Source organism: Silurus meridionalis, chromosome 24 (assembly GCF_014805685.1).
Source record: "Silurus meridionalis isolate SWU-2019-XX chromosome 24, ASM1480568v1, whole genome shotgun sequence".
NCBI classification, from domain to species: domain Eukaryota; kingdom Metazoa; phylum Chordata; class Actinopteri; order Siluriformes; family Siluridae; genus Silurus; species Silurus meridionalis.
Window position 1 is genome coordinate 14047918 of NC_060907.1, and position 24951 is coordinate 14072868.

The window sequence follows — 24951 nt, forward strand, 5'->3', positions numbered from 1 at the left end:
TTCCATATAGTTTAGTAAATATTTTATATGAATCTCCCAAAACCCTTCAGCCTTTTCATTAACACGGTAAATGATAAATTCACGTCCCACGATTCATCTCTGAAGCTAATCAGACAGGACCGTTTCCTGGCGCGAGCGTAAACTTCGCAGTCGTTTCCGCTCTCCTTTTATGAAGCGTCTCCACTCAGACATCAAAAGGAACTCAACCGTTTGCATTATGGGTATGATCTCAAGCTGTGAAAGCACCAAGCGATAAAAAAATAAATAAAGCTTGTTTATTAACCTCTAGTGATGGGTGTGTGTGTGTGTGTGTGTGTGTGTGTGTGTGTGTGTGTGTGTGTGTGTGTGTGTGTGTGTACATGCGCTATAATTCCAAAAGTATTGGGACACCTGCTCTTTCCTGCTATATGTGGTTCTTTTCCAAACTGTTACCACAAAGCTGAAGGCACTCAATTGTACAGGACGTCTTTAGATGCGCTACAATAAAATTTTGCATTTACTTGAACTTGGAAACCCGAACCAGTTCCAGCACGGCAATGCCCCTGTGCACAAATTGAGCTCCTTGAAGATCTGGTTTACATGCTTTGGAGAGAAAGATCTTGAGTGTCCTGCTATAGAGCCCTGATCTCATCCCTACTGAACACCTTTGGGATGAATGTGAACGCTGACTGCACCCCCCAGGCCTCCTCACCTACATCAGTACCTGCCTTTCATAACACCCTTGTGGCTGATGAACACAAATATCAATAAGCACACACCAAAATCTAGTGGAACATCTTCCCAGAAAAGTGGAAGGAAGTATAAGAGCAAATTGGGACTAAATGTGGAATTTAATTCTCAAAAACCACAAACTAATGACCAGGTGTCCCAATACTTTTGGAAATATTGTGTGTATAGTAATATATAAATATATTTATAAATTTTTTTCCACCACTGATTGAAAGAGTTTGTGAAGCATAATGAAGCAATGTAACATGTAAATTTCAAAACCTTTATTACACTTTGGCTATGAAACGAAACAAAAAAAGGCACTTTGAAAGCAGCAGTATTTGTCTAAAGCCCACATGAAAAAAGAAAAGCCAGACATCGTTTAATGTTTCATCAAAAAGCAAAATCCAGGAAAACAAAATGGCAAGTATATATCTTAAATATCTCATATAGGCGTTTGTGACTATTCGAAGACGTCTCTGGTGTGTCCGGGAGCACGTTAACACATATTTACACGACAGGAAAAACTCTTTCCTCAATAAGATGCAATACGACCAGTATTCTAACAGCATCCACATTAATGGTATGATTTCTGTATTTTTGTACAATGTCGATGCTCATGATGAGGCTTCTTTGTTCTTCGGTTGAAGTTCATCCTCTCTTCCACTATGGGGCGTTTACACGACGCCCATGATGCGAGCTATCCACCAGCTGCACGGCATGACGACACGACAGACTTTCCTACAGCCTCTGTAGTGGTAAGGCCATGGTTCGTAGCCCCCCAGAGGCTCGCAGACACGGACGCAGTGCGTGTAGCTCCGGCGACACTCGGCGCAGCACACACCCATGTGGTCCAACATGGGGTCTACAGTCATAGGGCCGTCCTCACCGTCCTCACGACGCTGCAGTTGGGGCAGAACACATTATTCATAGATCATATTTGATCATTAATATTATGGTTTATTAATTTGTATTTTTTTTTGTCCAAACACAATTTATCAAGGGGAAAACCTGAGAAACTACACAAGAGTTCTGTGCATTTGTGTGGCTTCAGTCCAGACCCTAAACAAACTTTTGAATAGTGTTCAATTTTAGGCGAGTGTAAAGAAAATGCTGTGAGTGATCCTCAAAAATAAGGTAATAAATGCTTTCGAAGTACCCACACGGTACGCCAAAAAGTATGTGAACACCCGGGCATCTTTTCCCCATGATGTGCTTGTTGAACAATCTATTCCACGACTATCGGCATTACTATGGAGCTGCTATAACAGACTAGACTAATCTGGGATGGCTATCTACTAGATTTTTGGAACAAGATGATTGGCACACTTTTGGTGTTACAATTCAAAGCTTAGTGGTTAATACATTGGTCTTGTGGTTGTGTGTTTGAGTCCCGGTCATACCAGGCTGCCACTCTGGGGCCCTTGAGCAAAGCCCTTAACCCCTCTTCGGTGCTCAGTTGTGGGAATGGTTATAAAGTACTCTACCATTAATAGTCCTAAGCCCGTTTGCGAAAGGAGAAGGGTGGGCATTGGACTAGCAACCAGACCCCGTCGGCAGCTCTTGTGGTTTTCCCAGTGTCTATCAAAAGTGGTCCAAGGAACAGGATCCAAAGACAGGATCACGGCCGGCCAAGGCTCATTGATGCACGTGGGGATCGAAGGCTGAACTGTGTGGTCCGATCCAACAGACGAGCTCCTTGTAGCGCAAATTGCTGAAAATACTGTTAATGCTTAGGGTCAGGACTGATTTGGCAGCGAATGGGGACCAACACAAAATTAGGCAGGTGGTCATAATGTTATGGGTGATCGGTGGGTGTTATGGGTTAATATATATATATATATATATATATATATATATATATATATATATATATATATATATATATATATATTATTTAGGAATACACACCAATCAAATATATTACCGTTATTCACATTTTAAGAATATTGCGATTTGGAAGTAAAAAAAAACACTACACAACAATTATCTCATGCGACTATGCACCATCTGGATGCTCAAAGCTAGGGTTTATAGCTTCGTAAGTCTATATAAACTCAAAAGTAATGATGTAGCCTCAGATCGGGTTTCAGGTTTGTGCAAATGGACAGAATAGTGAAGGTTTTTGTTCTGAAAGGGGAAAGAGAGGTTCAATGAGAGGATTCTGGCTCTTTAGAAAGGAAATCTGGGAGATTAGATGCTGCGTGACAGGCATGGCCTCCTACAGTGACCCTAACATCTGCCCAGGCTTTCAGGTCTGGGCATATTGCCCTCTTCTTTCTCACAAAAGGAGTGTCCAGTTACAAGAGTTACATAAATACTCTGGACCACAATAATACACTGAATAATTTGAGCTTATAAGATAGTGTTTTTTAAAATATGACCATTGAAAACACTAGTTCATATATATAAGTATATAAACCCAAATTATTATAGTGTTTCAGAACATACAATTGGGCACATTATGGTAAGTGGACACTCAAATATATATAAAAATATATATATATAAAGAATAAATTAATAAAACAAATCTCAACATGATGATGTTCTTCCTTGGTGAAGAAAAAGAAAAACAGCTATGGGCCAGAAATAGTGAAATAAAATAAATAAATAAAAGAAAATAGCATGTTTGGTGGTCCACAGTTGATGTAGATGAGTATCGACTGGTGAGCTTTGAATTGACAGTCCTGAAATATTGCTGTGCTGCAATCGGGCCTTCAGGGTCAGAGTGATTACAATTGGGATGGACAGTTTTGCCAAATGGATAGTCACATTTTATTGAAATTACTGCCATGTTAAGTATGGCTGCAGGCAGTACAGCTACTATTACATTAAAGCTGTCAATCACGCACAAGTCGCTTTTTGAAATCTGATGTGACTTGTGCATGTTAATTCGTTTTTTTCTGAGACTTTTTTCTCCCATTTTGCTCCTCTCTCTCTCTCTCTCTCTCTCTTTCTCTCTCTCTCTTTCTTTCTCTCTCTCCGTCTGGTTGATCTGTGCAAAAAAACACAACCATGTGGTAAAACTTTTCGAGCCAAATGGCACTCACATGGTACGGGTTGTTAGGGTTGAATGAAGGGCTGTCGACGTTGTCTTCCGGAGCCTGTCGTCTGGCCCTGGGAACCTGTTTCTTTTGCTCTCCTGGAACAGAAAGGGAACGTGATTCATTGCGAGATTTCAGCAATTAAATCGATCACATTTTCTGTTTTGTGATGGACATATGACATGCAGATTCTACCGCTGAACCTGGATGTTCCTGTGTGGATATACAGTACAGACCAAAAGTTTGGACACACCTTCTTATTCAAAGAGTTTTCTTTATTTTCATGACTATGAAAATTGTAGATTCACACTGAAGGCATCAAGGGCTATTTGACCAAGAAGGAGAGTGATGGGGTGCTGCGCCAGATGACCTGGCCTCCACAGTCACCGGACCTGAACCCAGTCGAGATGGTTTAGGGGTGAGCTGGACCGCAGAGTGAAGGCAAAAGGGCCAACAAGTGCCAAGCATCTCTCGGGGAACTCCTTCAAGACTGTTGGAAGACCATTTCAGGTGACTACCTCTTGAAGCTCATCAAGAGAATGCCAAGAGTGTGCAAAGCAGTAATCAAAGCAAAAGGTGGCTACTTTGAAGAACCCAGAATATGACATTTTTCAGTTGTTTCACACTTTTTTGTTATGTATATAATTCCATATATAATTCCACATGTGTTAATTCATAGTTTTGATGCCTTCAGTGTGAATCTACAATGTTCATAGTCATGAAAATAAAGAAAACTCTTTGAATGAGAAGTTGTGTCCAAACTTTTGGTCTGTACTGTATATTGGTACCTAGTACTTTCCTTAGCCAAATGATTTACAACGTGACCTGCCAGCGCTGTGGCTTAATGTCATCATCTTTCTACATTATGTGAAGTGATAGCACAATTTACCAGCGAACGTCGCATCGCGATTAATGGCGGCTTGTCAATTCATGATGCTGACTGATCGGACTGTTCTCTCATAATTTTTTGTGATCTGGTAGTTTCTCATCTCCAGTCTAGATTTCTCAAGTGTTCTACAGGTAATTTTTGTAGGGCAGAGGAAGGTGAGAGAGGTGTGATTGAGATGGTTTGGACATGTTCAGAGGAGGGAAATGGGGTATATCGATTGAAGAATGCTGAGGATGGAGCCACCAGGAAGGAGGAAAAGAGGAAGCCAAGGAGGAGGTTTATGGATGTGATGAGGGAAGACATGCAGGTAGTTGGGGTGAAAGAGCCAAATTTAGAGGACAGGGGCTTCTGCTAGATGCAATTAATTGCTATGTACCCTTACTATATTTTACTATATATATATATATTTTTTACATGACATCTTAAACCTTCAGCATGCATTTACTGTCTTTCTGTTTGTCTGTCTATAAATCTATTTTCTCTGCCTGCCTGTCAGTAAATCAATCTGTCTGGCTGTCTTCCCATTTTTGTTTTCCAATAAAGTAATAAAGTTAGATATTCCATAATAAATGCTGTATATGACATCTTTAACCTCCAGCATGCATTCTCTGTCTGTCACTATCTATCTATCTATCTATCTATCTATCTATCTATCTATCTATCTATCTATCTATCTATCTATCTATCTATCTATGCAGTTTTTTCAGACTCTGTGATGTTATGGCACGGAGCCATTACAAGAAAAGATTAAATATATAATTTATGTAATGCTGTACTGATATGTAAAAAAAATAAATAAAAATAAATAACAGCCTTGAAAGTTGCTTGAAATGAGTCAAAGCAATCTGTTCTGTCAGGCGAAGCTGTATTTTCTGGCACGGTTTTTGATCCGCTGCTGTTTTCTGTTCATTTCCAGACCAATTAACTGAATAGTCACTTCACTTATGAGCAAGGGCAGCAGATTTTATGGTACCTGTACTACTGTCAGAAAGAATATTGTTTAACATCAGGGCATGTCCTTTTTCTATGTCATTGGGTTGTGTTTTCTCAAGGCTTCCAGGCTGCCGTTTAAGCCTAGGAAATCTAAAAAAATATCTAGACAAAAATTGGATAGCAAAGAGTCAAGACAATAAGAGGCAGTTGTACTGTTAGGGTAGGTAGGACGCAGCCAGAAGATAGGCACTCCTTTGCAGAGGTCCAAAATTTTGTCACTCAGGATGCTGTAGTCTTTCAGAGGTTGATCGGCAGCGACCCAGATTAGAGAGTCTTCAACCTTGGCAGGCATGACCTCTTCCACCTGTGGAAATTTGAGCATAAGATGCGATTCATTATAGCTTTTGTTTTTGCAGTTCAAGGCCCAAGGCTACATTAGATTTGTTTACTCTCATTTAAAAAAATTGTGGTATGAGGGGCTCATTTATTTCTCCTTATCTAGAATTGTTAGAATGTTTCAATACTTCATAAAACTGTCTTTCATACAGAACACTCATTGTCCACTTTGTTATCTTCTGCCTAATTTTGCTGAACCTGTTGTTTCTTGTTAAAATAGGAATCAAACCCAGTTCGGTGTTCTTCTATTGTGCCCCATCATCTGAAGGTGCTTTTCTGTTCACCATGGTTGAAAAGAGTGGCTCTTTGAAATACTAGTCTTCTTGTCATCTTAAGCCAACATCTCTTCCAACATCTTCCAACGCTCATACTTTGCAAACTTTTGCAAAGTGTAATTTCAGGAAATACTGAAAACCAGCCTCTTTAGCTACCATTAATCATGGTCAAAGTCATTAAGATCATATTTCTCCTCGATTTAGAAGTCTGATGTGAACATTTCCTCTTCTTAGCTCGTTTCCTTTATCTGCAGGACTTTCTCATTATTTCTGCTTTTACTGGATAATTACATTAATGAACTGGTGCAAAAGTAACCTGATACAACATTTTCAACATAAAAAGTATAGAGTCTGATGCTCTAATCAGCTTTTACTCTGCATATCGTTCTTGAAAGTCATATCCCATGGATCATTTAAGTCAAGGGATCTTGATACATTGGCGCCATTGACACATGCTTTACTTACAGCTGTACAGACAAAATCCACTGCAACTCTACTGACTGATTTGACTGTTGCACCCATGCTTTTTATAGCCACTATCCAAACAGGAAAAAGGCTAAATGGCATGTTCCCTGACTGCTGAGGGATTAAAAGTGATTAGACATAATCAAGTGTCAGGGTCAGTATCAAAACGTACCAAAAAAACATAGTATCAGTCTCACGTGAATAAGTGAGCAGTGACTTGTATGACTGTTTCGAATTGACCATGGATTCCATACTGTGAAACATTCTTTCCATCGCTCTTCAAAAGGCACTAAAACCGATGTGCCAAGCAGCATGCATCGTACCTAGCAGTTGCACACTGTCCCTCATTCATTTCCCTGACTGTGTCCCATCCATTTTATACTTTCCTCCCAGCCGCACACATAAAGCTCTCAGATGCTGCAAAGCGTCGCTTTTGACAGGACCACCCTTATCAGCGCGGCCCAGCAAGCACGTTGTAAAACACATACGCCACATGAATATTCAAGTGGCCATTTGCATTAAATCGTTTAAAGATGGATGTGTGCTTGAAGAAAGAATGAAAAAAAAAACCAAGCAACTTCACAGTCACGGCTGTTTTGAGAGTATCGTTTTTTTAAATGTGCGATGCAAAAATGAATGCTGCAGCTGTGAGGTGAGAGGGCATCGGCGCTCTAATTTGGAGCCCGGTCTTGGCAGAACTCCCAATTGAGCCGTGAGTGGCTTTTTAGGGGTCTCCCGAGCTGTGGAGTTGTTCGTGTTTGAAAAACTGGATGGAAGCGCCTCAGGCACTAACTGCCGGTCCTTTGGTGGGCTCTGCCAAAATCGATAGTCACGTGTGTGTGCTCAATCATGTCAATTTTATTCTCATGTCTTCTCACAATAAAAAATAACATATGGAGCAGGGATGAAGCAGAGCACAAACAGGAACGGAATCCTACTGGGGGTTTGGTCAGTTCTTTGGTAGCAAATACTCTTCCTCTCCAAGCCACAAATGTTTATCATTAAACCATAGCCATTATTTTTAAGACCTTGAATTTTTAAGTGCTCACCACCATGGGTTTGATCTCATAGTGATATATATGGGAAAAGCTTCAGGTGTGCAGTGTGGTGGCTCAAGGTACCAAGTCAAAGCTCAGGGTCTCCTTGTTCAGATATTCCAGTTCTGGAAGGTGACCTTTGGCTTCGGTCTTGATGTAGCATTTCTCTTCTCCGGCAAAACGGATCCCAGTAATTCCCTGAGTATAAAAGATACTGGTTAAGAGATGGCAAATAGGGAAACAAAGTATTCCATTACAGTTTTTGATGGATTTTGTGTTAATAAAAATGTCAGTAGCTGCTAATCTTAATCACAACACAAAAAACCAATTGAAAGACTTCAACCTTGAAATGAAATGGATGTTATTATCTAAATTATATAAAATAGCCCATAATTTTGAAGTAATGTGTTAATGTAGCAGCCTAAATTATTGACTTCTTTTGTGATTACGTGATTGGAGAGGTCGTAGTTTAGTGGTTAAGACTTTGGGCTTTAAATCAAAAGATTTGAGTTCAAATTTGCTCCCACTCCTGGGCCCTTAAGCAAGGCCCTTAACCCCATAAGGTGGTTATGGATGAGATCAATTGTAAGTTGCTCTGTATAAGGGTGTCTGATAAATGACCTAAATGTAAAGTGACTTAGTTTGAGAAGTAACTAAGAGGACAGGAGTAACTCCATCTTTCTTTGTGGGGATTGGGTTCTTAGCTCAGGTCCAGAATTCTCCAGGTCATTTTTTATGTAACTACTTTTGATTTGGTGTGCTCAAATCATAAATTTCTAAAATTTTTGTTAGTCTATATACCTTATGGTTGCAATTTTTTAACAACTGTACATAGAGGATGTTGTCCACCAATGGTCATTTACTATTTGTAAAGAGTCAATTAGTCTGCAAAGTAACTTGAGAGATCAGAGGTAACTCTTTAGGTGATTCTACCACCACCATTTTTCTAGAGAGATTGGATTTAGACTCCAGTCCACAGTTCTCATCTGTTCTAAAGGTATTTTCTGGAGCAAAATTAAACTTATTTTGATTTGCTGAACTTAAATCATCCATTTCTGAAAATGTTGTTATATACATTATGATCAGTTTTTTCACACAGATAAATGGTGGATGTTGTCCACCAATGGGATAATCAGTGACGAGGTAAAGAGTGATTTAGTTTGCAAAGTAACTACCAGACCAGGGGTGACTTTTAAGGTGATTCTCCCGCCACCATGTTTCTTTGTAGAGATTGGATTTTAACTCCAGTCCAAAGTTCTTATGAGTTCTACAGGGTTTTTCTTTTAGGACAAATAGGATTTCTTTTCATTTTGTGACCTTAAATCATTAATTTCTGAAAAATGTTGTTAGTCCATACACCTTACGACACCCATATATAGAGGATTTTGTCAACCAATGGTTAGTGACTTGTTAAAGATAGAGTTAGTGTGTGAAGTAACTAATAGGCCAGGGGTAACTTACGGTCGTTCTACCACCACTGTTTATCTTTGTGGGGATTGCATTTTGGGATCCAGTTCTTATGTGTTCTACAGGTAAAATGGAACTTATTTTGTATTGGTGTCTTCAAATCATTCATTTCTGTAATTGTTTTAAGTCTATATACCTTAGAGGATAGAGGATATTGTTCATCAGTGGTCAGGGACTGGGTAAGGATTGATTTAGTTTGAAAGGTAACTAAGAGGACAGGGGTACTTTTAAGGTCTTTGTGGGAAATTCGCAGTCCTGGGAGAAGTAATTCTAATTAGCTAAATGAATAGTATTCATGTAGATGCAAAAGAGCTGCATAGATTTTAGCGTTTATTAAAATAGAAGAAAAGGATTTCTGAAAGCTTACGATCTGAAAATCGTGGACTTCAACTGCCTCGTCGTTTTTGCTTCCTGTTTTGAACCTCTCCAAGTTGTTCACCGTGTCAATCTCCATGGAGCCCTTCTCCACTTTACCGTCAATGCTCATGCTATAGTGGATATTGTACACCTGTAATGGATAATACAGTAGAGGTAAAAAAAAATCTTTCAACATAAACTCTAGTGTATTTATCTCAATGTACAGCAAAATCATTAACAAATCATATCTTCAGCATTTAGAAAACCCAGTTTACCTGTCCTTGTCTAAAATACAGTGAACTACACCTTATCTTTAAATCAAATCATTAAATATACGTTTATTTGAAAATATTTTGTATTCATTCAAATTGTTTGGCATTATTGTTGGAATCCTATTAACAAATGCATTGAAGCGCCCTTTTCTATGAGCCACCCTGGGAAAAAAAAAGTAAAGTATGTTCTCTCATTAGTATTCAATGATATTGTGATATTAAATAATTAGATTAACTTTTAGATGAAAATTCGATTTAGATCATTTGAATGTCCCTAATGTCCTCGTGTCATTAGCATGGATGCTCATTAACCGCATTTTGTTTTTCTCTAACTTCCATGAAACCTCTTGTTCATTTAAAAGCAAAGGAATCTCCTGTGAGATATTGTTGCCGGAGATACAGTAGGTTAATGCATTTTTAATGGTTGCTTGCATGTTTTCTGCACTTGGAAAAGTCAAACAGAGGTTGATGAGTAAATAATGAACACCGGCAGTGAGAAACAGTTACCGTCTTTCACTCCTCCATTAATTGCATTCATTGAATTCTTGGGTGTATATTGGTATAACTGCTATCCTTCAGCCTTGTGTGTTTGTAACTCTGCTAAGTGAGGAAACCAAACCCGCATACTTTCCTGACCAAAGTTTGAAGCTAGATTTTTAGAGCTGAATGAAGCCTAGTTCACTTTTCATTCTCCTTGGCAGGGTGGCTTGTGTGTTATTGCAACGGATGGTGGTAGTTACATAAAGGGGTCCTTTCACACCATCCATATGATATATAGCAAGAAATGCAGATGGTTGCTTCTAAGTTGAAACTTCTGAGTTGCCAATAAAACGATCATTGACTCATGCCATTATTTATTGGCGAGGATCCAACTTGGAAGGCGGCTAAAACTAAAGCTATTATCTGGTCAACATTTTACGGTATAAAGCAACTCCAAAATCGATATTTCCCTGTTAAAATATTAGCAGATAGCTTATCCACACCATTAGCTTCACTGCTGAGCAGAGCTATAAGAACATTGGTCTCGCTTTTGGTAAATGTGAATCCCTCACAGTGCTGAATTGGCATTACAGTGGCTTGACTGCGTATATACTGATGGAAACAAATGAACAAGAAGGAAATTAACACTGTGAGGGTTTAATTACTGCAAGAATTTAGAGACAGAAAGGTTCATTTTTCCCAAATCAGTCATTTTGTACAATTTTCAATTCCAATCTTTGGAATGTCTACTCTTAAACTTATTTCAAATGTCAAACCTCAACATGATTGTTTCACAGGTTTTTTTTTTTTTTTTTTCCATAACCAGGCATTAAGGCATGAAGTTCTGCTCACACTCACATCATTACATATTGTATAGAAGTGAAAAGCTTGTATCCTGATATAAACACGTTTTGGTTATTGCGATGTATTTGTGGATTTTATTTTTTTTTTATCAAACCTTGAAATTATTAATATTTGTTGGTTTTGTGAAATATTTTATCCTGAAAATAGCCTAAAACAAATTTTTACATTTATATATACATTTTCTTATATTAACAAGAAATACTGTTTTACAACAATTTCATTCACAGTGAATAAAATACTAAACTCTAAAAAGAATATCAACAGTAGGCTACATTGGCTTTAGGACTTTGGACCGCAGTTTGCATGAACAGTTCTGCATTGAAGCGACCGTCACTGATGGTTTCCTTTTTGAGTCTGGTTCCTTTCAATGGTTTCTTACCATCTTAGGGAGCACTAAAATGTCCAACTTTATAACCTCATTAACTCCGTAAAAGCTGCTCTGGGACAGTGTCCATTGTTAAAAGTGCTCTCCAAATAAAACTGAAATAATTCTAATGATGTTAAAGTTTGACGTGTAAAAAAATTCGAAAATATATAAAGAACATCAGATATTCACTAGTAAAAACTGTCAAATATGCCGTTTTATTTTCACCCTTTCCATCTCGAGTTTGATTTAGGCCACAAATCTTCAATCACTGTTTTAGGAGACTGAGTAAATTCAGCACTTCACTAGATTCGATCCCAAAGTGAAGAGTTCAGCACTATGAGTGTTCTACATAAAATTATCAGTAAACTTAAAGGCTTCAATGTTAGCAGTGACCTTTCGTTTTATTAGAAATCTTGACTCTAAAGCTAAAGAAAGGTAAAGCCAAACACTACAGCGTGTACAATCCCAAATATTCTCCACCACTTGGTCCTTGGGCTTCAGCTAGACCTTGCCCCTTCTACTGATATCCAACCAAACTGCAAATCATTCCTTCTGTGTGAGTTTAAATGTAAATAATAAGAAAGAAGAAGAATGAGAAGAAAAAGTTTATGAGGTGATAAACTGGATCGATGCTCTTACTTGCTTGCTGTTGCTGTTCCAATAGTAAAAGGCACCCATGGCTCCGAGCAGCAGGAGCACGACCCCGATGCTGAGCGCGGCTACGGCGATCTTGAGCGTTCGCACGGAGCTCGGGGGCTTCATGGCGACAGCGGCGTACGCCTGCAAATGCCACACAACACTTATCCAAGCTCTTCTGGCATTCCAGTCAGAGAAATGTCTAATAGCAGACAAGTACAAGTAACTACACATGAATGACTCATGAATGCACCTACATGGATGAGCACTAAAGCAACCACAGAACTTTATCTGCCCAGCAACTCAGGTTAAACAGTATGGTGCATAGCAATAGTATTAAATATATAGTGGGAAATAGGAATTTTAGTTTATAACTTAAAAATAACTCTTTTTTATGCTGTTTTTACCTTTCCCCCCAAAAATGCATTCTTCTAATGAGATATTTACTATATGTACACATTTCATATATAATGTGTTCCATTATTCTATATATTCAAAGGGATTATTGCATGTTAGTCGACTTACCGGTGGCATGAATTGTTGTAAATCCTCAGGTCCGGCCAAAGCAATAGGAATCTTCTCAGTATCCTCCATGGCTGGTTGTAAGCTTCTGTCACAGTGTTCACTTGTTCACTTTTAGCAAGAAGAGGGGGAAAAAGTCAGGAATAGGGTTTGTGACGGAAGGGTGTAAGATTACACATGCTTGGGAATGCCCTCTTGCAGGATTTAATAAAATGTTTGAAAGCACCGCGACAACAATCCTCCCATTGAGCATTTGGATTTTAGAATCAGAATACTTTATTGATCCTATACAGAAATTTTTTGGTTGCAGTTGCTCACAGTAAAGGATCAAAGTTCGAATTAAAGTAAAAAAAATGTAAATAATGTATACGTAAATACACATATTACGGTATATATTAAGTGAAATGTGTGGCAGCAGTTATTGAACTGAGATTATTGCACTTATTGCACATTTCTAGTCAGATATATATATATATATATATATATATATATATATATATATATATATATATATATATATATATATATATTCAGTTTTGGGTGTTTTACTGATAGGGGTATTTGCACAACACAGATAAAAGCAAACTAAAAAGAAAAGTTTATATAGCAAGCTGTAAGGGTTTTATAGGTAGAGTCACTTTTTAACTGTGCATCAATGCAACAATTTAAGGGGACAAATCTTTTAGAAAAACCTTAGATTGTTTTATGAGTTCAGAACATTTGTTTGTTAGCAAATAGGCTGTCATGGGCTGTCAACACAGAAGCAAAAACCAGCTGTACTGAATGATCATAAAGGCACGCAGTGCTGAATAAACACCAGTTACAGTGTGTAGAATGAACTTGCATTGTTCCCTAAGGTCATTGTGCTGTTTATGCACAAAACCCAAATGCCATTTCCATGTAGCCTTCTCATCTCTGGTTGTGATCATAACAATCTGGAAACTGGTCGATTTTCTTATGCTGAGGGAGATGCAAATGAAGGTCAAAGGCAAATTTGAATGATATGCCTTTCAAGCATCCACAGACGCCCAAGGTCAAACAGGACGACGGAACGTTTAACTAACGTCTTATCGCCTTAATGCCTTAATGCACCTGAGGTTAGAACGAGTGTAATGCTGGTGTGAGGGAATGAACCAAATATTGATTCATTGATTTGTTTATTCAGTGAGTGAGAAACAAAGAGAAAGAGAGAGAGAGAGAGAGAGAGAGAGAGAGAGAGAGAGAGAAATACTTAATGACATCCCTTACACACCTCAACTCGGTGACATTTACATTACTGGAAATAGAAATGTATATGTGCTGTGATATAAAGATTATTTTAACCCCTGATTCCAGCCCTTACATGCTCTTATCCTCAAATCATGCAAACAGCGCCACCTTCTGTCCCTGAATAAAAATACCATGTTTTGTTCTTTCTTTCTTTCTTTGTTTTTTTTTTTTTTTTCTATTTCAGTAAGCATAAAAGGGACAAAGAAAAATCAATTTTTCATGTTTATTTTTATAACACAGTTAGAGAAAATCAATTAAAAAAAACGTACATACATTCGGTGTTTGCACATTTATCAACTTGATAGGATTTCCGACCACGAAAAGGGTCTTTATTTAAATAAAGGACATGCTTTTAATATAAAGTATAATAATCTTTAATAACCTTTTGTTTTACTTATTAATAATATAAAAAATAGACTCTGTATTTACAAACTTGCATCATATATGTGTATGTATATACACATACATATATATATATATATATATATATATATATATATATATATATATATATATATATATATATATATATATATATATATATATATATATATGATTTCTGACAAGATCAGGTGATTGCTTCAAATTGTCATAAATTTAAGACCAACACAGACTGAAAATGTTTTTTTGTTTGTTTAAATAGACAAATATTTATAGTAATACATTTTCATCTGGCCATATAGATGTATTTGAGGGAGATGTCTTATGTTGGACCCATTAGACTTCTTTTGTGGAACAGCGTGCTGTTGTGGGAGAGTACACTGGGATTGTGACGTCGTTGATGTCTTGCACTCTGCTCGGCTGAGGCGGGGGGACGATGACATACTCTTGGTGCAGCACTCTTTCATAAACGCTCTGCAAGCCCACTGTTTTAGGGATGTTTGCCTGGTAATAGGTGTCTCTTCTCAAAGTGTCCCTTGGAAGTGAGCCTGTCTTAGCGAACGTGGACAGATGTTGTCTGGAGCCGCTGTTCATCCTGGTGGCGTTTGGACTCCAGCATCGGTCTGAATGGCCGAGGATCCTGCACTCGCTCGTGCATGCCCACAGAGCTGCAATGAACACCGCACAAAGCTCGGTTAGCAATCTGTGTTTTTCTTTTAACCGCAGCATATAAGCTCTGTTTAGCCATTTCAGTCCATGTGATATCTCATCCATACATATTTCACAAATCTGAACCAGGTAAAGGTGGCTTACCTGACTTAGGTATTAAATATATACAAAAATATGGATCTGAATATGACGGATTTGACAAGAAACTCATTGGCCTTACCGTCTGGAGCACTGTTTTGATGTCCTTCCTTTTTCAGGCCGTCTCCGCTTATGTCCGAGTCGCTGTCGTTGAAGTCACTGTCCCCTTTCCCACTGTCCTTCCCACTGAACTGAGGATCTCGTGCTGAAATAGTTGTATAGGAGTTGCCCTTCCAGATTGTGATCGGCCTGACTGCTTCCTTGCCGTAACCAGGCAGTGTTAGATATCCCTGGAGACAAAAACAGAGGTGAATTACACACCAGTACAGTTTTACAAACACCAGAAGAAATATCAACACTTTAAGACTGGAGTGCAGCACATAAAAACAAAGCTTGAATAGTGCAACCCATACAAAAAGCAAGACTTACATCTAATTTTGCTCCATGGCTTTTGTCCTCTGCCTCGTAACCGGTGTCGAGCCCTTCTTCAGAGCCGCAGCACTCATCATTGGCCACTTGACCAGATCCTGTAAAGCCTGGTTTACTGGTGTAGGGCTGTACATCAAACACGTTTTCATTGTGAACTGGAATGAGCGGGTCACTGTTATTTTTCTCTACATCTAAATTTACGTCCTCTTCTTTTTCATCCCCGAATTCATCATGCCTCTTTTCTAGTTTGCGCTTGTTGCAGCTGGTGGCAATCAAAATGATGGCCAAAAGCAAAAGCGTGCAGCTTCCAGCCAGCACCACGATGATAACCACAGAGAGATCCCACTCGTGGACCTCAGGATCACTATAGTGGATGCGGTCACCTTTAGGAGCTCCGGCGATCACCGTGAAGCGGATAGTGGCTGTCGAAGTGAGAGCAGGTCTGCCGTGGTCGCTCACAGTTACTGTGACCTTGAAGGTCTCGCCCACTTCGTGCGCACCTTCCCGACTCACGTAGATCTCCCCGCTTACTTTGTTGATCGAAAGCGCGCTGGATTCGGCTGAGCTCATCTGATACAAAAGCTCGGCGTTGATGCCCTCGTCGGCGTCCCGCGCCCTGACATGCGTGCCAACGTAACCCGACGGTGCGTCTTTGGGCAAAAGGACGTCCGCCGAGCCGTTAGTGAGCACCGGATGTACGATCACGGGAGCGTTGTCGTTCTGGTCGACTATTCTGAGGTTGATCGTGGCGGTGCCGTGCAGCGGAGGTGCGCCACCGTCGCTCGCGTGGACGCGCAGCTCGAGGAGCTTGAGCACTTCGTAATTGAAACTTCTCAGCGCGTAAAGCGAGCCGGTGGAGGGATCGAGGGAGACAAATGTCGACACCGGAGAGCCCATCACATAGGTGTCCGCGAGTTTATAGCTCACTTTGCTATTCTGCCCCGCGTCCGAGTCGCGCGCCACCACCGTGGTGACGTACGCCCCCGGTGCGTTGTTTTCCGCAAGCGACACTTCGTAGGAGGTTTTGCTGAACACGGGCGCGTTATCGTTTTCATCCGTCAGCTTCACGGTGTACTGTGTGATTGTGCGAAACGGCGGAGAGCCGAGGTCTTCCGCCACCACTGTCAGATTATACTCGGCTATTTTCTCCCTGTCCAGCGGCGCCGTGGTGACGATCATGTAACTGTCCTCGTACGCCTGCTGGAGCCGGAAGTGATCGTGGCCGTACAGGGTGCAGTGGACCTGTCCGTTGACCCCCGAGTCCCTGTCCGAAGTGCTGATCAGAGCCACGAAAGTGTCCTTGGCGGCCGCCTCGGTCACATGCGCGACCCCCGCTGCCATAGACGTCATTGGCGTGATGGTGATCTCGGGCGCGTTGTCGTTCACATCCTGCACCTGCACGACCACTTTACAGATGGCCGGCGGACTCGGACTCGGACCCAGATCGGACGCCTGGACGTCAAACTCATACGTCGTCTTGCTCTCGTAATCCATCGGACTCTCGAGTGTGACGCGGCCGCTTTTGCGGTCGACGCGGAAAAGTTGCCTGATCTCCGAAGGCACTTGGTTACCGAGTCCGTACACCACATCACCGTTCAAACCCTCATCCGGATCCACTGCGTTGAGATCCAATAGCAGAAAGCCCACCGGCGCGTCTTCTGGGATCTCCACGGAAAAGTGGCTGCGCTCGAAAATCGGACTGTTGTCATTGTAGTCCTTCACCTTGACATTGATCTTGGTGATGCCGGACCTGGGCGGATTTCCGCCGTCCGTAGCCACCAGTTCCAGCGCGTAGGACGCCTGGGTCTCCCTGTCCAGCTCTTTCATTAACACCAGCTCCGCATATTTAACCCCATCCGCTCTGCTCAGCACGTCGATCGTAAAGTGACTGTTTACTGAAATCTGGTAGCTTTGTATATAGTTCGTGCCCACGTCTTCATCTACAGCCACGTCGAGTGGGATTCGGGTCCCTGGTGCTGTGTTTTCCGAGATTTCCAGAGTGGACTCCTTCCTGGGAAACTCAGGCGCATTGTCATTGATGTCCTTCACCTCGACTTCGACGTGTATCAGTCGGAATTGGTCTTTCGAGAAACTCACCACGTCGAACGCAAGAACACATTGAAGAGCATGCTTGCAAATTCTCTCTCTGTCAATCTTCTCGCCCACAGTCAGCTGTCCGTCGCTTTCTCGGAGGCGAACAAAAGACGCGTTGACCTGCTTCATCATCCTGAAATTAGTCTTGGAGCCCGCGGACAAGCTTAAGGACATGTCCTTGGCCAGGTTTCCGATCACGGTAGCCGGTGCGTCCTCTTCGTACGTTTCATATTTCATGGTCCTTCCCGCGGCACGCACAACCAGAACACGCAATGCCAGCAAGGTGAAAAAGCGCATCCACCAGTGCCCACATGCGCTCCTTCCCATGATGATCTGATCTGTCACTCCACTTCACTGAAATGTAATAAAACCAGACATACACACAAAAAATCGAAAGTTTGATCCTATTGTCTTATCATTAGGTTCCTGAAATCAGAGAGGACAAAGTGTGTGTCTCCTCTGCGCGCTCAGACACAAGCGCCCGCTTTTCCAATAAGCAACTCGAGAAACCTGCAGTGGCACAGCCCCGTTTATAGACGCGCGCATGCAAATGAGCTCCAGTGTGACCAATCCGCGTCTTGGACGGAGAAAATAGGACTTTTAAAAAGACACCTAAGCTTATTTAGACGTTGCATAAAAGCAAACGAGTTGCCACAACAGTACCAAACGCTCGATTTTACTATATGATCTTTTTTTCACCTTTTCTCCAGCTCTCCAAAATGCGCACAAGGTTATACGCTTTTAGGTGAAGCGCATTCACTTAAGGAGCAGATTTAATAATGATTTCAGTCTTGCTTTGTTTACAGATTTTTGTTTTTGTTTTTTAGAAAGTGTTTAACAAATGATTGGGCATGTTTTCGGTGTGTGCCAACGCGCAGACGTTGTAAACATTGCGCAGCGTCAGGTGCGTCAATCCAGAAGATCTCGAACGAAATGCTTATTTCCTAGAAATCCTCAGCTCACGAGATGTCGTGTGAGCTGACTTGTAATTCGAAATCTCTGGACTCGTTTAGCATGCATGAAGCATGTGGCTGTCTGCGCGCCTCCTCCTTCCTTTCCCCTTACTCTTACTCATGCCCATTCGCCTGCTATGCCAGGTGAACAAAAATACCCCGTTACCAATAGGATTTAGGCCGAGCAGATTTAAAAAAAAAATAAAAGATCTGTATAGTCAGATTATATCAAAGGCATATGAAGGCCTCGTTAACGCCTTGATGATAATGGCATGGCAGGGTTTTCCATTGGAGACATCAGGCATCCAGCAGCGCTTTCACACACACTGCCGCGCCTAAGTGGACCATAATGAAGCGCCTCCGCATGCGCTCCTTTTGTGCATGCCACGATCACCGATATAACTCTTTTCACCGCACCAAGATGCTCGATGAATTGGGCTTTGTAGAGGGGGGCTTTGGGGTGCCTCGTATTAAAATGCGTTTAGGGAGCGATGAGGTTGGTCACGGGTATTTAAGAGATTTTGTTCCTCTTCTGTGCTTTTTTTCCATCCGCGGAACAAACACTTGCCGTCCAACAGAAGGACAAAGAGGGTAAATCCATCTGCCACCATCATGCTATAGACAAAAAAGTTTTACATTCCTGTGTGTGTGTGTGTGTGTGTGTGTGTGTGTGTGTGTGTATATATATAGCCCTATAATGCTTTCTCCAAATCGTTTTATACTTGTATAAAAGTTATGGTTATGGTGTTGGGTTGAATCCAAGCTTTTATCTACATTGAAATAAAAATCACTAGAACTATTTCACTCTTGCAGCTTTCTTTTTTAAATAGAATTGATTTTTGACCTATCATACTGACAATTCTTTCTCCCTGCATTCTCATATAAAGGGGGAATCAGAGGTGTGGTAGATTCAGAGGCACACATATAAAGATGAACTGAAGCTCACTTCCAAAAATATATATTTTTTGGTTTCCCCCAGAACCCCCAGTACCTTCAATTCTGAAAAAGTGGCACCTCCAGTAATCTAAACATGGAAATAGTGGTACCCCCTACCTTTAATGCAGAAATGGCGGTACCCCCAAATCTACCTTGTAACTTTTTAAAATAAGGAAATGCTGTTTATTTTTTTTTAGTAAGAAATGCATCCAATTTCTTTATATATAACTTTGCACATTACCACCCATCTCGAGGATTTTATGACGTCAGAAACAAATCCTTTACTGATATGCTCAGCACTGAACCTACCACCAGACTCTTCTAAAAGGTTCTTCAGGCTGTCATGGGCTTTTTTTTTTAATGGACATTTGCAAGTGTATTTTAAAACCCCCTTTTTTTTTAAATAAAAAAAGAATTAGCCGTGGACCTTCACGTGACCTGCGTGTCAGTCTGGGCGCCTGCACGCGAGCTGAACAAAGGTGGAATTAGTGAGAGCTGCGAAAAATCCCATCTCGGTGAGCTGTTATTTGCATTTTGTAAGGCGAAAGAGAAAAGCGGAGTGGCCGTGCTATTGTCATGGCATTTGTTCTCATGAACGCCTGGTCGTTGTTGTGTGAAGTTGGTCGTTTGAGTCGTTTTTTTAAGCAAGGGCTTAAGTCTTTTCGTATGATAACGAGGGGATTTGGCCTCTGTCCTCTTGCATTTTGGGGATGGGAACTTAGGGAGATGTGTGTATGTGCGTATTTGTGTGGGTGTGTGTCGGGGTTGCTTGGCGGTTATCGCGGATGGTGTGTGTGTGTGTGTGTGTGTGTGTGTGTTGGGGGACAGTAGGAAAGGAGGGTAAGTAAGTCTCTGGCGCTCGAACCCTGACGCACGCGCGCTCGCACCCTGACGCACGCGCGCACCTGTCCGTATCCCCCTCTCGCCTCGCGTGCCATCACTCCACTCACTAATTGCCCCCTCAACGCAATTCACAAGTCATTAGTCCGACCTTCTCTGATGCGGATCCGAGAGCGCCTTCGTTACCGCACCCCCGCACCATCACAGCAAAGAAAATCTGGTTTGATTGCAGACATTTGGCGCAGTTTGGAGAAAGATGAAAAGCCCCTCGAGCGGATCCTGGTTTTTTTTCTTCCTTTTTTTTACCCTCTCGTGTATTCTGAGTAATTTAGCTCTGTTTAATCAACAGCTCCTGACCCGTGACCTGTAACCAAAAAAACATCTCCAAGTAATTAAATAACAGGCTGTGCTCTTTAGTCCTCTGGAAAAGTGTGGAGCAAAGGAAAACGGTGACCCCAATTACTTCTGAAAAGAAATGCAAGAATCCCCTCTACTTCATACAAAACGTCTCTTTGTCTCAGATTCATCTCAACATCTCAGGTGACCTCTGATAGAGTGTCTAAAATACTTATTAAATCTCACATTTTATCTTGCAAGCTATAATCCTGCTAAAGATACCTTCACGTGGATGATATTATTCAGATGGATGATAAAAAAAGAGCCAGGATTCTTCATGTTGGAATAAACCAAACCAACCCAAACCCAAAACTAGGTAATGTTTCACAAACATCTGGCCATCCCAGCAGCCCAAAAGATCACTTTGAATAAATTCCCCATTAAGGGCCCAAAACAGTTAACAACTCATGAATATAACTTCACACATGCGAATGAGCAGGAAACTTTATGTGCTTGCTGGGCCCTAAGGAAGCTGTCCCACAACCACTCCCTCCTCTTTCTCGCTTCATTTGAGGCTTTGTGCGTAAGAGAGCGCCGCACATTGTGTGATGCACCGCAAGCTGTGCGGTCCTCCCCGCCAGATCTCTAATGACTTTCCAACGATGATTTAAGGGAGCCCTAGTTGCCTTCTCATCTCTTTTCACTCTTTGACAAGGCCTTTGAATTGAGTGGATTCCACCCAATGCTCCTTTTTTTGTCTACTGCTTGCCACAGAGGGAAGCAAGACAACATCCAAAACTCTCATATGAATAAATGACCAAAAGTCTTTCTCAACAGACCAGGGCCTAAGCTGGGTTTATAAAGTACCAAAACTAAATAATCACTGAATAAACTATAATCACAATCTTGATGTCACCCAAATGAGGATGGGTTTCAATTTTGAGTCTGGTTCCTCTCAAGGTTTCTTCCTAATTACATCTAAGGGAGTTTTTCCTTGCCACAGTCACCATGGCTGCTCATCAGGGATACATACACACCAATCACCTTAACGGTTAATTTCTGTAAAGCTGCTTTGAGACAATGTTTGTTGTGGAAAGCGTTATAGAAATAAACTTGACTCGACTTAAAACTAAAGTGTCGAATCAGCATTTTTCAATTAGAAGCATGCACTTTTGTGTACATATTGCACACCTTCAATGTACACTCCTGTCCAAATAAATGGACTGAGCCATTTACAAATGGGAGATTGTTAAGCCTTTAATGGTCTTAGCAACAAATCAATTGGTCATAAATTAGCAGGAATGAAACTCCTGCGTCCTCCTGTGCCACCGTTTGCTGCAGCGAAGTGTTTAAGGAAAAAGCTATAAAGACTGATATTCGCAAGGGTGAATTCGCAATAATTCAAAAGCGTATAGATGGATAATGCAATAGTCTTCTCATCACTTCCTTGAATCCATCAACACTGACTGGAACAACATTCACGCATTTGAAGAAATCAAAGGGAAAAAGCTACTCTATATTAAATTACTTTATCAATTTAAATCATTCTGGCCATTTTTCCTTTTTCTGCTAATTGTGTTAAGCATCTAGCACTAAAAAGTTTGCTGCTAAAGCCTATACGGTATTCACCGCCCTTCATTTCACCTTGCTTCCATTCGTTTGGTATTCTTCACAATACTGCTGTAATATGTATATTTATTTATCTTATCTGCAACACATGCTGCTCTAACACTTCCATTTCCCCACCAAGGAGGAATCAAAGTTGATCTTTATCCAGATCTATTCAAGACTTTGTGTTTTCTTCCCTGATTTATAGGTTCGTTTAATATTTACTGCAGTTCAAAGATTCTAAGCATGATTCGAACACCCCCACACCTTCACCGCTTTTTTTTCCTTTCAACAACAGATCATGACCATGTAGCTCTCCATCCCACACTATTCCCTCCCTCTGTCCTCAACGCGCATGACGTAATGTTGCACAGACTCCTGCTGTCTAGTCTAGTGATGTCGATTGCATCCAGTCTGGGTCTCGGAGTCATTTCCATTCGAATCTGCTCAATGATGGGAATTTAAGACGCATACGTAGGTCTAAAGCCTGTCCTGCTGTAGGGTTCATCCACAATCCCAAAGTGAGTCTCGACGATGCTGAGAGCTGCACAAGGTGCGTACAGGATGGGTAAAAGTATGGACTTTGCACAAAGTTGTGTAAATCAGGTATAGAAAATAAATCATTATAAATCTTAGAAACTTGGTGCTGAACATATGATGAGGGATTAGCTTTGATTTGCTTCGTTTGCATTTCCTCTGCCACCTAAATAGCTGGGTGAAAACATGCACGACTGAATGCAATTATGCAAATCGAGCTCCATGTGATGGGAAGCATTTTTTTTCGGCAGATGGACCGAGATCTTGGGGGCAACCCTCCACACACACACACACACACACACACACACACACACACACACACACACACACACACAGAGTCCCTCTGTCCACATGTTCCACTAGAGAACCCCGGTCAAGATGGAGCGTAAAATCAGTAATGCACCGTGTCAACAACAGGAACAATAATGCACGTTTTATTGCCCCGGCTCTCTGAGGCCACTGGGTCATTACTGCATGAATTACCCCATGACATGAAAGGCCTCATGTGGACATATTCATGACGCATTGATGGAATAGTTCTAAAAAAGAGAACCTCTATTTTCCCTGCATGACAAAGCCATAGATTACCTCCAAATCCGGTGATTATTCTGACATAATCTTTTTTTTTTCTTTAGTAAATGCTCTTGAATGGCTATGATAATGCCAGTGACATTTTCAAGAGTAGTTGAGAGCAGGAAATATTATATGCACTAAATATTAGTGAATCAAAGTGCATCCTGAATTGGATAAAACTATTTCTTATAATGCATTGCATATAACGTTCATTTTTAATGTGTTTTTAATGTTTTTATCACATTATTAAAGAAACCCATTTATGACCTTTTGTCTTCTTTCTGGATACCAATAACCACTTGATGATCATGCAGATCCTTATGAAGATCTTGAGATAATGTTGGAGCTTTTGCTTATTATAGTAAGATATTGGGCTGTGCACATCTCTTTGGACATATTTGTGAGACCATTTAGCAACAGCGTGCTCGTGATGTCTTGCTGGTGCACACCACGGGGTGTGTGTGTGTATGTGTGTATGTGTGTATGGGGGGTTGTGTTTGAGGAGAAACATCTAGTTACTAACAATCCAGAGGACGAGCAGGTGAACTTTAGTCTCGTTTAATGAGCTCTGCCTTGAGGCGTTTAGTCGCCGTGGTTATCATTCGTCCACGTTAACGCGCACAAAAGCGCGTTGCGGGACGGCGCGGGTGCTGCGCGTCCAGTGTGCGCGCGCAGCGTGGAGCTTCATTCTCCCCACTCAAGACACATGGACCGCGCTTTCAGCCGTTTAAGGACAAAGCCGCAGGGTATCGCTTTTCTTTCAACAATACTGGCCCACTTAACGTCTGAATTAAAGCCGTCAAAGGATTTTTAGAACCTAATTACGTGTTTTAAGAGACCCCCAACTAGCAAAGCCTCCAAGAAAAGTAACCCCTAGAGCCACTAGAATATTTCAAACAATACGTATGGATGGGATTCAAGCGTCTTGTGCATTTCCATTAATGTTCTTATTAATTACTCATGATTTAATACAATAACTGCATGTTGATTAAATGCTCACATATTAAGGCACCACCACTCATAATACTTCATCATCATCATCATCATCATCATCATCATCATGCTTTGTGACTAAGAGGGATGATTCAAAGTCATTGAAGAAATCATTTAACCAATCATGTCCTTGTTTTAGTGTTGCTCTTATGGAATATTACTATAAATAAATGGCTGTCTGATGCCATTTACAGGCTCTTTTTTTCTATAAATGTGGTCAAATCCGCGTTGAGAAAAAGCTTCGCCTGTGTGCACGTTGCAACATTTCCACAGTAAAGAGTATAAATGCAAATAGAAACGCAGACACAGTGAAAACCAGTTATTGAAATTGTCATAGGCGGAACGGTGGAAATATTGGGTACGTAGTAAATAGAAGATATTTTGTGGTAGGTATTTACAAGTTGACCAATCTCAAGGCCTCAGGAGCAGGTTGAATCTATAAACCTGGAGAAAGTATTTGCCTTTTTATTGAAAAGAGTGCAA

General features: G+C 40.9%; 2 protein-coding genes across 2 annotated transcripts; both read right to left on the reverse strand.

Moving 5' to 3' along the window:
- Window positions 1-829: 829 nt before the first annotated feature.
- On the reverse strand, window positions 830-12853 carry cnmd (chondromodulin). The gene is made up of 7 exons (XM_046837497.1): window positions 12716-12853; window positions 12194-12334; window positions 9582-9722; window positions 7832-7945; window positions 5788-5938; window positions 3759-3850; window positions 830-1610 (listed from the first exon to the last, which is right to left on the reverse strand). The coding sequence occupies exons 1-7, from the start codon at window positions 12782-12784 to the stop codon at window positions 1386-1388; spliced, it is 933 nt and encodes a 310-aa protein (XP_046693453.1). The 5' UTR covers window positions 12785-12853; the 3' UTR covers window positions 830-1385.
- Window positions 12854-14244: 1391 nt separating this feature from the next.
- si:ch211-199f5.1 (protocadherin-8) lies at window positions 14245-18196 on the reverse strand. The gene is made up of 3 exons (XM_046837463.1): window positions 15599-18196; window positions 15252-15459; window positions 14245-15030 (listed from the first exon to the last, which is right to left on the reverse strand). Exons 1-3 carry the CDS (start codon window positions 18017-18019, stop codon window positions 14699-14701), a joined length of 2961 nt encoding a protein of 986 aa, XP_046693419.1. The 5' UTR covers window positions 18020-18196; the 3' UTR covers window positions 14245-14698.
- Between the last annotated feature and the right edge of the window lie 6755 nt (window positions 18197-24951).

Bases quoted from the DNA above. Each gene is read 5' to 3' on its own strand.
- cnmd (XM_046837497.1), bottom strand. From the start codon at position 12,784: ATGGAGGATACTGAGAAGATTCCTATTGCTTTGGCCGGACCTGAGGAT. The intron at 7,946-9,581 runs GTAAGCTTTCAG...TTTTATACTCAG, and splicing joins AAGTCCACGATTTTCAGATC to GGAATTACTGGGATCCGTTT. The intron at 1,611-3,758 runs GTGAGTGCCATT...CCCCAACTGCAG, and splicing joins ACCCTAACAACCCGTACCAT to CGTCGTGAGGACGGTGAGGA.
- si:ch211-199f5.1 (XM_046837463.1), bottom strand. From the start codon at position 18,019: ATGGGAAGGAGCGCATGTGGGCACTGGTGGATGCGCTTTTTCACCTTG. The intron at 15,460-15,598 runs GTAAGTCTTGCT...TTTTGTCTCCAG, and splicing joins GCCATGGAGCAAAATTAGAT to GGATATCTAACACTGCCTGG. The intron at 15,031-15,251 runs GTAAGGCCAATG...TGTTCATTGCAG, and splicing joins TCAAAACAGTGCTCCAGACG to CTCTGTGGGCATGCACGAGC.